This window comes from Trachurus japonicus, chromosome 22 (genome assembly GCF_045865225.1).
Source record: "Trachurus japonicus isolate A0001 chromosome 22, Traja_1.0".
In the NCBI taxonomy this organism is placed as follows: domain Eukaryota; kingdom Metazoa; phylum Chordata; class Actinopteri; order Carangiformes; family Carangidae; genus Trachurus; species Trachurus japonicus.
Genome location: NC_140928.1, coordinates 6,338,138 through 6,352,150, shown reverse-complemented (window position 1 = coordinate 6,352,150; position 14,013 = coordinate 6,338,138). Strand labels below are relative to the sequence as shown.

Sequence of the window (14,013 nt, the reverse complement as noted above, 5' to 3'; positions counted from 1 at the left end):
TTAGGTCTAAAAGAAGGAATCTGAAGATTTTCAGTTTAATTGCTCCTGTTTTGCGGTAGTTGTGTCTGTCCCTGCATCGCCACGGCAGCGATGAATGGGAGTGGATGGAAGTTCCGCTGCTTAGGCTGTTTACATCCCTCAAAGCCGCAATTCTTTTCCACAGACAGCGTCAGATGGCTACTCAAACATGCACCAAGAAGTTTATTTACTTCAAGCAAGTCAACATGTTTGTAAAACTAGATCTAATTCAATGTCTCGCGCGATACCTAAGTTGACGTGCTTGGTGTGTTCACGTGCAGTCGGAGCTACCGTTTGTGTCATAAACACAGGAATATCAACTCTTGACTTGTAAAAAAAACTTCTCGGGGCATGTTTGAGTAGCCATCTGACGCTGTCTGTGGAAAGAAATTGCGGCTTTGAGGGATGTAAACAGCCTAAGCAGCGAAACTTGCATCCGCTCCCATTCAGCGCTGCCGTGGCGATGTGGGGACAGACACAACTACCGCATAACAGGAGCAATTAACTCATTGAGTGCCAACCACGTAATTTCTCGTTTTTCGTTCCCATGCGTTGAGTGCCAAAAACGAAATTTTTCGTTTTTTGCTTTTTTTTTAAATTATGAAAATAGACACTTTAATACACATTATATGTAAATATGGGGACTCTACGACGAGGAGAACTGAAATAGATGACGATCAAAGTCACATGACAGCTCATGATCTGGAAGTTTTTATCATAACTCAGCTTCTGCAAACGGAGTTCTGCATGTGGATGCAGCAGCTGCGCCGCAGCTGCTCCGCTCTCACCCGCGAGGCTGCAGCAGCTGGGAGCTGAACCAGGAAGCTCTCAGCCCACTGTCCCGCCCGGTCTTCATCTGGAGCAACACCGTGTCCTCCCCAAAGTCCTCCCGCGGTAAAATCTGATGGTCTCTGGACCAAAGCAGACCGCCACCACCGACCCGTACCACAGACGGACCGCGACCACCGGCGGGACCGGTGTTCGCGAGCCGCTGTGGCCGACAGAGCCTCACGTTCCGCGGCGAGAGGCTGTGACACGGCACGGTGCGTCTGTGTTATTGCTGTTTAGTGGCGCCCCCCCCGCCCCCGATGGTGGTTTTGTGAATAGAACAACAATTGTTGTGTATATTTATCTTATACGAGCCCTTTGATCCAGAAATGCGAGTGTCTGAAGAGCGACAGACACAAACAGAGCAGCTTTCATAAAAGACGCTCTATCTCCTTTTCTAGAAAAAAAGGAGGGATTTTGGTGAAACCCAGCCATGTTTAGCTTGACTTTTCTCAGGAACGGAGGCACGTAGAAACAAACGGTTTGTGGCCATTTGAAGGATAAAGTTAAACCTTTCAAATGAGCCACAGTATGTGTTGGTGGCAATAATATAGAATACACTATGGCTCTAAAATAAAAAGTCAAATATGGTCTAATTTGCCGGTACACTTGACTAAAACTTTGGAAAGGAGCGCGGCACTCAATGAGTTAAACTGAAAATCTTCAGATTCATTCTTTTAGACCTAAAATGATAGGAAAATACACCCCCGAGTTGAATTTGCCCGGAATTGTCCTTTAAACTCATGGTCACTGTTTCCTCTTCTTCTTCTCTGAACAGTTCCAGTGTTTAAAGTTCACGACCGGCCCATCTTCATCGTGGCTCCGTTCGAGAGGCTGTCGGCCATGAACGTGGTGAGCGCCATGGGCCTCGGCTTCCTCCTGGCCCTGCTCATCTTCATCGACCAGAACATCGTCGTCTCTCTGACCAACGCGCCAGAGAACAGGTGATTCGCTGCAGTCGTCGTCGTCGTCTCTCTCAAGTGTCTGTGCAGAGCAGAGCGTTTAGCGACGAGGGAGGTGGGGAGCTGGGGAGGGGGATCCACTGACCCGACTCCAGGTTCTGCTGTAACCAGATATTTGCCGGTTTGTTAGTGAGAGCAGATGAACTGAGCCAGAAACTTGACATCTGAGTCAAATCGTCACAGTCTAGGGGAGCGCTGAAGACGCCTCGGAGCCGAATCACAGCACTCGGCTTTTACTTCTTTTTCCTTTTTTTCTTATTTTTTTACACTTCCCCTACATTTTAACACTGAACAGACCAATTTAGAGCTAATCCATGCCCCACAGACGCACCATCAACCAGCCTTACAGTCAAAATCTATAATGATGGAGCTTCAGCCTTTATCTTGTACATTTGTTGGGGAGAAATTAATTGGATCTAAATGTCTGTTCCGAACAAGGATGAATTCAGCTTTAGGCAAAACAGTGGCTGCTATAGCGTGAAAAAAAAAACGAGCGCTTTCCAAGAGTATTGATCTGTGCGACACAGTTTCATATTGTTTCATAAAGTTTACTGCTGTGATCGTGTTTATTCTGCACAAAGACGCCTATTTGACCATCACCATTTTCTCTCAAGTTGGACGGAAGCAGGAAAATTTTGCGTCTATTTCCGTCCCCACTTCTGTCTCTCTTCTCTGCTTCTTTCATCTGCCGCACTCTTTTATTTGCGTGACATCTTGTTTTTCTTTTCTCTTTTCCTTAGTCTGAAAATAAGATGTTTATTGAACCATTTGGCAGTTTGTCGACCTGCACACGTCGCTCTCACATTCCTCACATCACGCTCCCTTTCTTCTTTGTTTTCTCGTGTGTTATTTATTTATTTAGAATATCTGTCGTCATCCTGCAGAGAGATATTTAGACTCCACAAACTTTTGACCTGGAAACGACGTGTTCTTTCTGCTCGAGGGGGGAAATAAATCTGTGTTTATCAATGATATAGATAATTATTTATTATTGATTTACAATGATGTCAATGTCATTATCAATGTCAAGGGCACAGCAGCGGCATGTACTGCACGGGGTAGTGATGGAGTCTGTGTGACTTTTGCACAACAAATGCTGCAGACACTCGCCTACTGTCACACAACCTGTTCACAGTTTTAGTGTGAAGCTTCCCCAAAGACACACACTCACACACACACATACACACTCAATCACACTCCATCCCTCAGAGCAAAGAGAAGACGCACAGTCGTGATCTTTAACTAACACGAGCAGAAAGAAAAAACGCTCTGTGGCATCACGAAGGTCTCAGTCTCATTCCTATGTGAAGATACAGTAGCATCTCGTTTGCTCTATGACGACATCACCGATGACATCATCCTCATTAAAGGGACATTGTGTAACCTCTCCTGTTATCTACTCAAGAAAATTGATTATTTTGTTCAAAAGTATGTTTTTCATTAATCAGTAATCCCCCCATTAACAAACTGAAGTGTTCCTTTCAGCTCTGAATTAGCCGTTCATATCATTCATATCTACATGGAGCGGGTAAGCTCGGTGCTGGCTGCCATGTCGTGTCGCCATGTTTTTATCTTCACTGGCAGCGTGACGGTAGGAAACCACGGAAACTCAGCGGAGACACCGGAGCTGTCGGCTCAGGTCGAGGTGGCGTCTGTGAAAAGTCACCGTGGTAACGCAGCGAGGAGGAATGGAGCGTTACACTGATGCTGCATTCACCTGCAGTCGGGCAGACGGCCGTCGCTAACAAACCAGATGTCATTTTAGTCACAGAAGTCGAGAGAAAGCCGGTAAAACGTGGGTCAGGTAAACGATACGACATCGCCATGACAACATATTGTCAAGTGTATTGTTTTGCCTCGTGCTGACGGACCACTTGTTTACATAAAGGCTTGTTTATGCCGTTACGTGCAACGACTGCCGTCCATCTGCCGTCTGCCCAATTTCACGTGAATGCAGCATGAAAAATACGATTGAGTTGCTTGCGATATACAACCGCAACGCTAGATGGGAGTAATTCCTACACAATGTACCTTTAATGCTTCTCTTTGTATAGAAACACAGGAGAACGTACGACATGTGCATCATTTGTCTTATTGTATGTGTGTTGAGTGAGAATTAGTGAGTTATCAGGTTGTTTTTATTCAGGTTATGTTGAAGGGCAGCGCTAACCTTAGGATGATGATGCCCTTTGTATGTGTGTGTGTGTGTGTGGGTTGACAAGTGTCACGTCTGCTCACTTCGAAATATTACCATATGCAAATTTCTTCTTTCTGTGCCTCGTGTTGCGCGTGTGTGTGTGCGCTTTCTCTTTGTGCTGTTAGGTGGGCTGTTGTGTGATGTTGTTGACTGTGCTGCTGCAGTGTGTAACACTTCTTCCTCTTCTTCTTCTTCCTCTCTGCTCCTCAGGCTGCTGAAGGGCACGGCGTATCACTGGGACCTGATGCTCTCTGGGCTCATTAACATACTGATGTCGGTGCTGGGGTTGCCCTGGATGCACGCCGCCTTCCCCCACTCCACCCTCCATGTGCGCCAGCTGGCTTTCGTGGAGCAGCGCGTGGAGGGGGGGCACCTCTACGAGACGTGAGTTAACCCACCCTTGCGCCGCCGGCGTTAATCAGACGCGCCCAATTAAAGGTCGCCTTCGGAGCGTGTGGTGACTGTAATTTAGTGTCGCAGGGGCTACTGTATCCTGCTCCACTCTTGATTGCATGATTACTATGTAACTAAGCATTTTCTCGGCGGGTGGAAGAGGTGAGGGGAGTTTTTAAGAGATTAGAGGATTAAGTTCATCACTCCGGCCGCTCAGATATGAGCAAAATTATAGTTAGCATATACTCAGGATTCCTTAAGTAGTCAAGTGTGCTAAATGGGTCATGGGAGACAATCTCCTATATGAGAACAAGAGCTCTAATTAGAGGAATATGAAACCCGAGCTTTTTAGAAGTGTCAAGAAATTAATATTCCAAATTTGCAAATTTGATTGTCTGTGGAAAATTAGCAGAAGTGCTTATTTAAAGCAGCGATTCCCTTTTTATCTCCTCTGCCGCCTTAATGAAGTGCGAACATTTATTTATAGCATGTACAGCAAAATAAAGCAACAGACTGAACTGAATTAGACCCCAGACAGACAAAAGAAGAGGTATAGGGAGTCACAGAGTTAAAGAGCTGGACCAACACAGTCTGACTCTAAAATCACAGTTTGTGCTTGTTGTTTTTTCACCTCTAAGATTTTTGAATTTTATATTTTCATTAGCCTGGAGAGGGAAAAAAAACAAATAACAAATGTTAGAGTGTATTCAGTGCAGCAAAGAGTTGCAACTGTAACCCCACCTGACCTGGTTACATCTACACAGCTGCAGTAGTTAATAATACAAAGTGTATGAAACAGTGGTTCCCAACCTTTTTTGGTTCGTGACCCCATTTTGACATGTGCAGTCATGTGATCGCGGCCGTCAATCATGCGTCAGCTCGGATATATTTATATGCTGCATTTTATTTTAACTTGATTTCGTTGAGAAAGTGAAAGTATAGAATACAGTTGTTTGAGATTGTGTGTGGTGTTTTAATCATACATTTGAATAGAATAACAATTAGTTAAAAGGATATTTTTATCAGTAATTTTTTTTTTTATCATTTAGACATTTCAGGTGACCCCATTTGAATTCCAGGCGACCCCACGTGGGGTCCCGACCCCAAGGTTGAAAAACACCGGTATAAAAGCATTAAAAACACAAAGATGTTTCCTCTGTCATATGCTTAAATGAGAAACTTACTGCGGCTAAAATCAGGACGTGACCTGAGTTTGTTTCAATGAAAATCTGCAAAAACACTGATAAAGAAACGCCAGAAAAATAAGCATTGTATAAATAAAACAATTGTGTGGTTTCCAGTCGCCAATCATTGTTGTGTTGTTCTTGTTTTTTGTTGTCGTCGTCGTCGTTGTTGCGTGTGTCTGTACGCGTGGCCTCCTAAGTATTGTCCAGGTGAAGGAGACCCGGCTGACGTCTCTGGCTGCCAACATCTTCATCGGCGTGTCGGTGCTGCTGCTGCCCGTCCCGCTGCAGTGGATCCCCAAACCCGTCCTGTACGGCCTCTTCCTCTACATCGCCCTCACCTCCATCGACGGGAACCAGATGTGCGACCGCATGGCTCTCCTCCTCAAGGAGCAGGTGAGGAAGTGTGCTTGTGTGTGTGTGAGGTGTGAGATGATGAGTGTGTGACCATATGCTGCAGGGCTCTGCAGATCAAACAGTTGACTGGGTGCCCGGCGCTGGAGGAGCAGAACCTGAGTCAAACTGAGTCAATATTTGCAAATATAATTTTTTTTGTGTTTGTTTTAATCCACTCAGAATACAGAGTGGGCGGGGCTTGGTGAAATAAGACAGATCAGCCCATTAACAGTTTTATTCCAGTGTGTGGTATCACTATCAGCCGCATGAAGACGCTCCCTGATGCTCGTCTTCACTTCACAAAACATAGAATCACACAAACACTATGAAACTATGAGGATTTATTTTTTGTTTTTGTCTCCGTGCGTCCGATTTAACCTTCACACTGTGTCACTAAAGCAACACTTTGCCATTTTCCTCCTAACTGTACTTGGTAACGTCACACATCAGCGCCTCCACATGGCGGCAAGACGCAACAACAAGAGGGGGACAGAGAAATACTCAACAAATATCAAACTAGATGTCGTTTTTTTCACTGAGTTATTTCAGTTTTATCACCAATTATCACCATATTCAACAAACAACACTTCAGCTGCTGTGGCACATGAAGTTTACGTTTTTTGTATTTTCCTGATGAGTCATGTCTAGAAAACGACAGCAGGCTTCGGTCGTTTCTAAAAGACAACCTGCTGTTTTAAAAGACCTAAAAACACCAGACACCAGATCAGTTGGGACCAGTTGTGGGAGATGAGTTTGTTTGTGTGGAAATGTGCATTTTTACATAATAGTCTCAGTGAGAGCAGGTTTTAAAATAAGACGAGCAGCCTCTGTCCTGAACCACACGTCGCGCTCTGACCCAGGAGACACAGAGATGCTTCTTGTACTTTTAAGAAAGTATCCGCTGACAGAGAAACGTTATTTATGATGTGAAACTCAAGAACGCACTTCTCAGAGGTGTGTGTGTGTGGGCCGTCCACTTCCCTGAGTCATTTCTCTAAGACTGCAGGAGACCTGAGGACAGCCGGGGAAGGGGCCTCGGGGGAGATTGTGTTTTAATCTGTCCTGATCCTCTCACCTCCTGCAGACGTCTTACCCGCCCACCCACTACATCCGCAAAGTGCCCCAGAGGAAGATCCACTACTTCACCTTCCTGCAGATGATGCAGCTGTTGGTGCTGTGCACGTTTGGCATGTACCCGATACCGTACATGAAGATGATCTTCCCTCTGCTCATGATCCTGTTAATCCCAATCAGGTACCACCGTAGCCATTTTGTCCCGGTTAATGATTTTTTCTCTCAAGTGCTTTAAACCCAGATGACTTTCAGCAGCTCACAGAGTAACAAGTGCAGCGTCTGACCTGAATCCGCCTGTGGATGAAAACATGTTTTAGCTGCATGTGCCTGTTGTTTGCAGAGCTGCCTGCATATCTCTGCGCAAAGCGTCATAAAGTAGATAATTCAATTTCTCTTAATTACATTTTTAAATTCTGTAACAAGGTTAAATGTTTTTCAGCTGGAAACATCTGGCGCTGGAGCCGAGATACAAGCGTTTTGTGCTGCAGTTCATCTGCTACGTCTCACTAATGTGTGAAAACAGTGGCTGCAGTGCTAACAGCAGATGGGCATAGTGCATTATATATGATATTTGCAAATTCACAGAATAATTCACAGCACTCTGCTTGACTCTCAGAGCATCATACTATCGGGATGTCTTCAATAAATAATGCAGGTCTGCTGCTGGAAAAGTGTGAAACTTAAAGTAAACTTTATTTTAAAAAACACTTTTCAAAGTTTGAAGGTCCCATATTTTACAGTGTCCTGATGTTTGATTTCAAGTTTTGATCCATAAGAAGATATATTTGTGGTTTTAATAATTTTTCCATCTCCTCTCTCAGCTTCTATCTGTAACGACAGGTCGGTGTCAGCCAATCAGAAGAGAGGAGGCTCTGAGTCTCTCTTCTGATTGGCTGACTGTTTTATAAATATACAGTAGATTTCAGAATAAAACACCCAGAGAAACCATATCCAGCAAGATCGGATAGTGGTTTCTAGGTGGGTGGCGTTTTGTGACTGCTTTGTTGTGACATCACAAAGTCACAGGAAGTCGTGCCGGCTGGTTTTAAGGCTCAGTTTCTGAATACAGACTGTGTGCATTTCTCTGTGGACTGAGGCTTTGATACTTTCACAGTATTAATATAGAACCTAGAGCTGCTTTATAATCACACTACACATGGACATTTACCTTTATACTGTATGGAGCTTTAACACAAACATCTACCTTTATGCTGTATGGAGCTTTAACACAAACATCTACCTTTATACTGTATGGAGCTTTATTAGAACCATCTGCTATTGTATAATATGGGACCTTTAAGCAGCAGAATTTTCCATATATTTCACACATTTGTGACTCTTTCCTCTTATAAAGTTGATCCGTTTTGTTAAAGCGTGGTTTACAGAAACACACAATGTTAGACTGATGCAGTTTCTGAGAGGTGTTTCTCCTATTCTAACCACTTTTTCCATTATAACCTTCACGTAGGAGACTTTACTGCTGGTCTGTTGTATTGGACCGAGGTCTACCTGATAAACTGTATATGCAGCGTTTTCCCACCCACTCACATTCCTGCAGAAACCAGCTCCACTGTACTGTTGATAACTCTCCTGGTCGCTGTTGCTACTGAGGAGGAAGTGATCCATCTCTTTTGATAAGATCTGACATTTTGATAGTTGTTAGCCCTGTTTTTTCTTCCTCGTGTTTTCTTTCTCATTCTCGGCCTAACGAGTAACAGTTGACACCAATTCTGTCTCCTCTTTGTTTAGGAACAACGTGCTTCCTCATATCATTGAGGCCAAATACTTGGACATAATGGACGCCCAACACATGTAGCTACAGATGAAGACGAGCTCTGGAACCACAAAGACGTCTGGGGAAAAAAAGAATAAATAAAAAGAAATAAGAGGATTAAAAAAAAACAAACAAACATATTTTTCAATGCAAAACTGTACGGAAGCAAAAAGGAGAAATACCGACTGTTTTGATTTTTTGTATCTGATAAGAACATTCTTACAGGTGAAGCACTGGAAATGTGGGGAAGTCATGTGAGGAAGAGAGAGATGAGAGCTGTGGGAAATATTTTTTTTCTCCAAAACGTGGACAGACAGCATCTCTCTGGGGGAAAAGTTCTGCTGAAAAAAAAAAAACAGAAAACAAAAAACAGGAGTAAATAAAAACAGGACTGTCCAGAACTCCCTGTTTCACCTCCGTTTGACCCTGTCAGATCGTTCAGTGCCATATACCTCCATGTTCTCCTCTCACGTCTTTGCTTCGTATGATAACACTTTACAATCCCCTCACTGCAGTGTGTGCATCTGTGTTTGAACCTGTGGGTAAGTGCTTAAAGTACTTACTAATACTGTGTAAGTGACCAGAAATCTGCCAGTGTACATTATATAGCACTTAGACAGGTGTAATGGCACAATGTAAGTATCTTTTCTTCTTTTTTTTTTGACACTTTGCCCTCACACTGTGTTTGTACACTGTCATGTGAGTGAACTTTACATACTTACACCGTGTTGATAAGTACTTAAATACTTTTCCATTTGTGAATTATAGCTGGTATGAACACTGCATTTAGGCCACTGTAAAGTCAAGTCAAGTCTGGACCTTTTTTTTGTATTTCTGTCATCAGTGCAGTGTTGACACCTTTACATTCCTGCACCTTTTAGCTGTGACTCCCCCCTTTTTCTATCAAGGACGCTTGTGCCCGGACATATTTAGTTTTTCGAAGTCATTCCAATAAATGTCAGTGTTCATTAAGGACAGGGAAAAAAAAAAAAAGGTGCGTGTGTAAGTGTGAGCGTGAGTGTGTGAGCGCGATTGTGTGTCACGGGCACATTTCCAATTTGTCTTTCATCCAGCTTCCTGCCAGCTCTTTAGAAAACCTCGTTTTTAAGGTGGAATTTAAGTGCTCGACTAAACAGAAGAAACATTCCACAGGTATTATATTAAATGTAATTATTTAGAACGACAGCACAAACCAAAACATATAGTGAAATCTTTATCAAATTATGAATATATTAGAGTATATTATAGCAATATACAAAAGAAAAAAGTATAATTTTAGGTTAAATTGAGATAGAATATTTATTTATCAGGATTTTGAGTTCAAAATGATAATTTTGTGTGTTTTCCCCGTCCTCCCCCTTTAACTGGAAAGTGATCTGTAATTCTCTGTTTGCTCCTTTACATTCCATAGTTCCTAGTATTTTTAGTGTCACGTCTCAACATCTGACTTTGCCGCAGTGTTTACATATCAAAGTCCCTTCCAGCTCCATATCAAAGTCCTACACAGTTCTGGTGCATTGCTAGTAAAGAGGAGAGTCTGGTGAGGTCAGAAGAAAGGATGAAATAAAAACAAAAAAAAACATTGGTGGACTTTTGGAGTCAACAAAAAATGCATCCCTTTTTTCTTTTTTTTTTCGTGAACAAGTGTTCAAAGATGAGTTTTAGAATAATCCGGTCTTGTTTTCTATTTAGATGTTATGATTAGATCAATGCTTGCAAACGTTGTCATGTAATAATCCAGACGTCTGGAAAAAGGTTATCTTGTTATCTACAGTACAAAAAGAGAAAAAAAAAGAACATTTCTAAGCACTGGTTTGCTTAAAGCATGTCTTATCTGGGTTTTTGATACAATGTGATGCCAATGGACATGTAACCTACACGAGAAAACAGAAAAAACAAAAAAACAAGTAGCAAGTCAAACAGTAACTTCTCAATAAACCGAATGCAACGCTCAATATTCAGCAATACTGTGTATAAAAACAGATCTTCACTGGTGACATTCGGGTTTCCCAGCGAAAGGCCGACCCATCAGCAAAGCAACGACAGGCCAGCTGTGTTTTTTCAAGACAGCAACTTTTCAGTCCATCCTCATGGTACAAAAACTGCTCTGTGCTAATTCAGTTATTGCACACACAAGGAGATCCAGAAAAAAAAAGGAAAAAAAAAAGTTTGCCTGTCAAGCCGGGCATTCACAGTGCCGGAAATTTATTACGGTTTAGTTGCTTTCCCAATATCCAAATGGCAGCTCCCTCATGCAGTTCTGTTCAGCTTTGTCTTACAGATGTGAGAAAGATGTCCAATTTAAGCAGATGTCTCATGCCGAGATAGAAAAGGCATGAAAGGAAAGCTCGGAAGCATTTGCATAATCCTTGGACTAAGCCTTAAGACAGCACTGGTGAGAGAAGAAGAGAGAGATTGTGAGTTATGAAGTAATATGTACAGTTTGCAATGCAAAGTTTAGTTTTTATCAACTATTCCATTATAATCCATGGCAAAGGTATTAGTTTCTAACTTTGGACTGAGTACAGAGATTAAACCATTCTTCGTATGTGACGGTATTGTTGTTGTTCCTTGATATCTTCTCTGTACCGATGATTTTTGGAATAGCAGCAAACTTCTCTCAGAGGACTTAACATTGGATTCAGAGTGAAAGACATAACTACTTTGTGAAACCTTGACTCCCTCCTCCTCCTCTTCCTCCTCCTCCCCCTCCTCCTCCTCCTCTTCCTAATTGGATTTGTTTGAAATTGCGTACTGTGGTGTTTTGTTTTTGGTTTTTTCTTTTCTTTTTCTTTTCCTGATTTTCATATAGCCTATACTTTTTCTAATCATGAATGTAAGATGTGTGGATTTTTATATAGCATACTAATTTAGGTGTCAAACAGAATCTGTAATTTTGTCAAAAAGATCAGCTATATTTGTAAGCTGTAATATGTAAAAATGAGAAAAAAATGGTTATCAAACAAAATGTGTTGGTTTACTATAGTATATATATATACTGTACACTGAAAAAGAGAGACTATCTCAAGCTGTTTGCCAAATAAAAAGTAGTAGTGATGTAAATATTCATGTTTTCTTGTGTTTATTGTTGATCACTTTCCAACACTGTCACACAATGTTATGTTTGTTTAGTTAGTAGGAGGATATATAGTGTCACAAAAGGCGCACACAACCACAGCCCATGTGAGGAACGAACCAAACCACCTGGTGTCAAACCTCAAAGCCTTTTGTTGACACCAATGAAGATGTTTGCAGCTTTTAGTGACACACACACTGACAGCTGCAAGCATCTGTCAGCTTTTGTTTTCATCATCTCTAGGTCATGATTTAAATCTAAATTGTAGCTTTTTATTGTATTTTGGTGACATTTTACATTAGGTCCCAATATTTAAAGGGACAACGAGGAGTTTCTATTCAGTTATAAAAAAGTCTCACGTTAATGTGGATGAATCTCCGCTACCCACACTTGTTAATGGGCCCATTTTCGATAAATATATCGTTCTGTCTCTTATCGTTATTTTGTTATTATTAGTGGTGGCGGAAATGCTGGTCGAGCCGACCAGCGTTTCCTTTCGTGGCGAGTCATGAGAATAACGCAGCCAAATCGCCGTTTATGGTCAGAACTACGACGGTATGTGAACCTCTTTGAACCTCTGACTTTAATTCTTGATGAACGAAAACATGAGTCCGTCTTGCGCCGGTCAAATAATTTTATGGTGCGCGCGGAGGCTCATAAATGTAGTGTGAAAACACTTCGCTTTTCCAAAACTCCTCGTTGTCCCTTTAACCTTATAAGCAGTATGCAAACAAGCTATTAAACACTATAATGTTGCTTAATGTTGTTGTAATCAGCAAAATATATATATATATATAAAGTATTTGCCAGGAGCTTATATTATTATTTACCCTATTATCTGTTTCAACTGCAGATGAATTTTTCATCATGATCTCTTATTTTATGAAGTATGAAATGTTAGGTTTATGTTCATCAATTTCATGTCCTTGTTTTGAGGGAACAGTGTGAGCAGACTACATGAAAACATGTAACACATGCAAAAGTAAGTGAACCCCAGCTCCACTGGTAAAGTCAAGTAGTTAATAGACCCAGGTGAAACACATGTGGGTGCTCAAGGAATCAATTACCAATAAGCAGACTAATCAAATGAGACATCCTTAGGAAAGGTTTCGTCAGGTGAAGGCCAACACACAATCATCACCTTTGGAGAGTTGCAAGTCTCTCTGGCAGCATCTGTGTCAACAAAGTGAAAAATGAATAGACCTGTCATGAATGGGAGAGTTTCTAGAAGGGAGCCTCTGCTCTCAAGAAAGAACAAAGTCAGCCGTTTAAACTTTGACTCAGTTGGACAAACCGAGGCCACCTGGAAGTCCATGTCCTCATTGAATTATTTTAACACAATCACAGGCACCATGTTTGGAGGGTTCACAAACTTTCAAGCAACTCTAGTCTGATGATAGCAAATGTTTCTATAAATGGGTCTCGTTGGTTACATTTATTAGGCCTATTGTATTGGTTGAAGTTTCTCCCCAAACTGCACCAATCTGCTTCTCCATAGTTGTCATTAAATATTCAAAGAAGCTTTCTGCTTCTGAGGAAATGAACCTCTTTTTTCCCCATTTCATTTCATTGCTCTCCTAATGTAACTGAGCACATTCCTGCTCCCCCAGAGGATGAACCACTAAAAATTAAAACTTTTCCTCTGGCTCCACCTTCAGGACAAACATGGTCCTAAATAATGATTAGAAACTTTTTTTAGTGCACAACAGATAGACAAAGAAATGTCTAATACTATGTATTAGACAGTACACACCATACAGGCCTACACATCCGAACAATAAACACATGGATCCAGATATTATTCCAAAATGTGTTCAATTACCTTCAAGAGCCATAGAATAATAATTAAAAAAAACATCTGCATGTGAGTATCACAACTGCACATTGGTGCTCTGAAATCATAAATTTTACGCCTTACATTTGATTGCATTTAAACAAGTTGGTTGTAGTAGTCTTAAGATCAGTCATTCATTTAACAGGAACAAAACAGACAGGGACAAAACAGGGATAAGCCAGACTGGATTATTGCTCAGCTGTTAAATAGTGCACTCTTAGATGGTATTTGAATGAGGACTTGCTGTTATATTGTCATATCTGGAGGGGGCAGTTAT

The 14,013-nt window shown here is 41.7% G+C and overlaps 1 protein-coding gene across 7 annotated transcripts in view; it reads left to right on the top strand.

Moving 5' to 3' along the window:
- Positions 1-11,889, top strand: part of slc4a11 (solute carrier family 4 member 11) — a 128,722-nt gene extending 116,833 nt beyond the window's left edge. For all 7 annotated transcript variants that reach the window (XM_085766760.1, XM_085766762.1, XM_085766765.1 and 4 more), the window contains 5 exons: positions 1,625-1,790; positions 4,216-4,389; positions 5,783-5,978; positions 7,063-7,232; positions 8,802-11,889. In XM_085766760.1, the coding sequence (XP_085622886.1) occupies positions 1,625-1,790; positions 4,216-4,389; positions 5,783-5,978; positions 7,063-7,232; positions 8,802-8,868 (773 nt within the window). In that variant the 3' untranslated portion in view covers positions 8,869-11,889. The remainder of the gene's footprint in view (positions 1-1,624; positions 1,791-4,215; positions 4,390-5,782; positions 5,979-7,062; positions 7,233-8,801) is intronic.
- The last annotated feature ends 2,124 nt before the right edge of the window (positions 11,890-14,013 follow it).